The sequence below is a fragment of the Priapulus caudatus genome, unplaced genomic scaffold (genome assembly GCF_000485595.1).
Source record: "Priapulus caudatus unplaced genomic scaffold, Priapulus_caudatus-5.0.1 Scaffold323, whole genome shotgun sequence".
NCBI classification, from domain to species: Eukaryota; Metazoa; Priapulida; class Priapulimorpha; order Priapulimorphida; family Priapulidae; genus Priapulus; species Priapulus caudatus.
Window position 1 is genome coordinate 458,906 of NW_014577384.1, and position 1,407 is coordinate 460,312.

General features: G+C 47.8%; 1 protein-coding gene across 1 annotated transcript in view; it reads left to right on the forward strand.

Annotated features, from left to right (window-relative positions):
• LOC106809023 (transient receptor potential-gamma protein-like) overlaps positions 1–953 on the forward strand; it is a 53,161-nt gene extending 52,208 nt beyond the window's left edge. The window contains 2 exon segments of the mRNA XM_014811968.1: positions 168–224; positions 913–953. Coding sequence (XP_014667454.1) covers positions 168–224; positions 913–953 — 98 coding nt within the window.
• The last annotated feature ends 454 nt before the right edge of the window (positions 954–1,407 follow it).

Genomic DNA, 1,407 nt, shown 5'->3' on the forward strand with positions numbered 1-1,407 from the left:
GAGAGAGAGAGAGAGAGAGAGAGAGAGAGAGAGAGAGAGAGAAAGAGAGGGGGGGAGAGAGAGAGAGAGAGAGGCAGAGAGAGAGGGTAGATGTTTTTTTCCTCGCGAGCATGGTATGGCAAGCTTATGTACTCGTGTACCTGCAACATGGCTACTTGTAACCACAGAGAGTGATACTGGAGCAACCGGTCGCATGGAGACGTACGACACCCATGCGACGCTGGGTGAGTCCCCCTCTCCTCCTCCTCCTCTCCTCCCAGCTGTTAGCTACATAATCAGCGGTTCTTAACCTGGGGGTCGTGACCCCATGGGGGTCGTTTGGGGTTTTTCCAGGGGTCATAAATGAAACAAATCCATTTAAATTCTATATATAATTATCAGGGTGCTACAAAAAAATTCCCCTCACTTGCCCGGTCGGTCAAGTGACTCATAAATTTGGTTGCCCACAAGCCCAAAGTACTTGCCCGAATTTTTTTTGATCGCCTGATGGCTGCGAAGCAATTTCAGCCATCCCATTGACTGAGTATTGGCAGACATGTTTTCATAAATCGGGCTGTTATTTTTCAATTTTTGTTTCGGGGGTCACGGTTATGCCAAAAATGTCTGATTGAGTCGTGGAGCCAAAAAGGTTAAGAACCACTGAGCTACATACTCCTAGTGCAGACCTGCAACTTTTTAATGCAACTCGACAGCGATTCTAGAATCGCTGTAAAAATTGCTATGAAATCGCGGGAACGTGCAACTGCAACGCGTAGCGATTCTGGTCGCTCGCGACGAGTTGCAAGAAATCAAACTGTTTTGATTTTGAGCGACTCGTCGCTCCCAATCGCTCCCAAATTGTTCTAGAATTGCTTCGAAATAGCATGTGTGCGCACACGCGGTGACACATTGACCGATCGCTTGCGGTTGAAGGTTGCAGAAATGAGCAACCAAAGATCTCAGGTCTGCACTAGGGTTTACGTATGGCTACCCCCGGGGAGGCACTCCCTACAAACTAGGGTAGGTATGTGCCACTTGAGAGATGGAATTGGGGGGCTCCAGTACTAACACGATCAGCATAGCAAAATGAGGGTCTCCGGAACGTGCGGAAAAAAAGTAGGACCTATGCTCCGGGACGGGAAATATGTGAAAGGCGAAGTCTCCGGTGTGGAAAAAAATAGGACCTATGCTCCATGGTAGGAAATATGTGAAAAGAGGGGTCTCCGGTGCAGATATTTTGAGGTGAAATGGGGGGTCATAACCGCGGCACATACCTACCATAAAATATATAGGGAGTGCCCCCCCAGGATGCGTACTCACGTATATATCTAGTGGTGGGTAACCTGGGAGAGAGCTGTGGGTGCTGGGAAAACCTTTTTTACTTTGAATTTTTATACTTTTCTGTATAAGTAGGTGGGTTATAGGTAC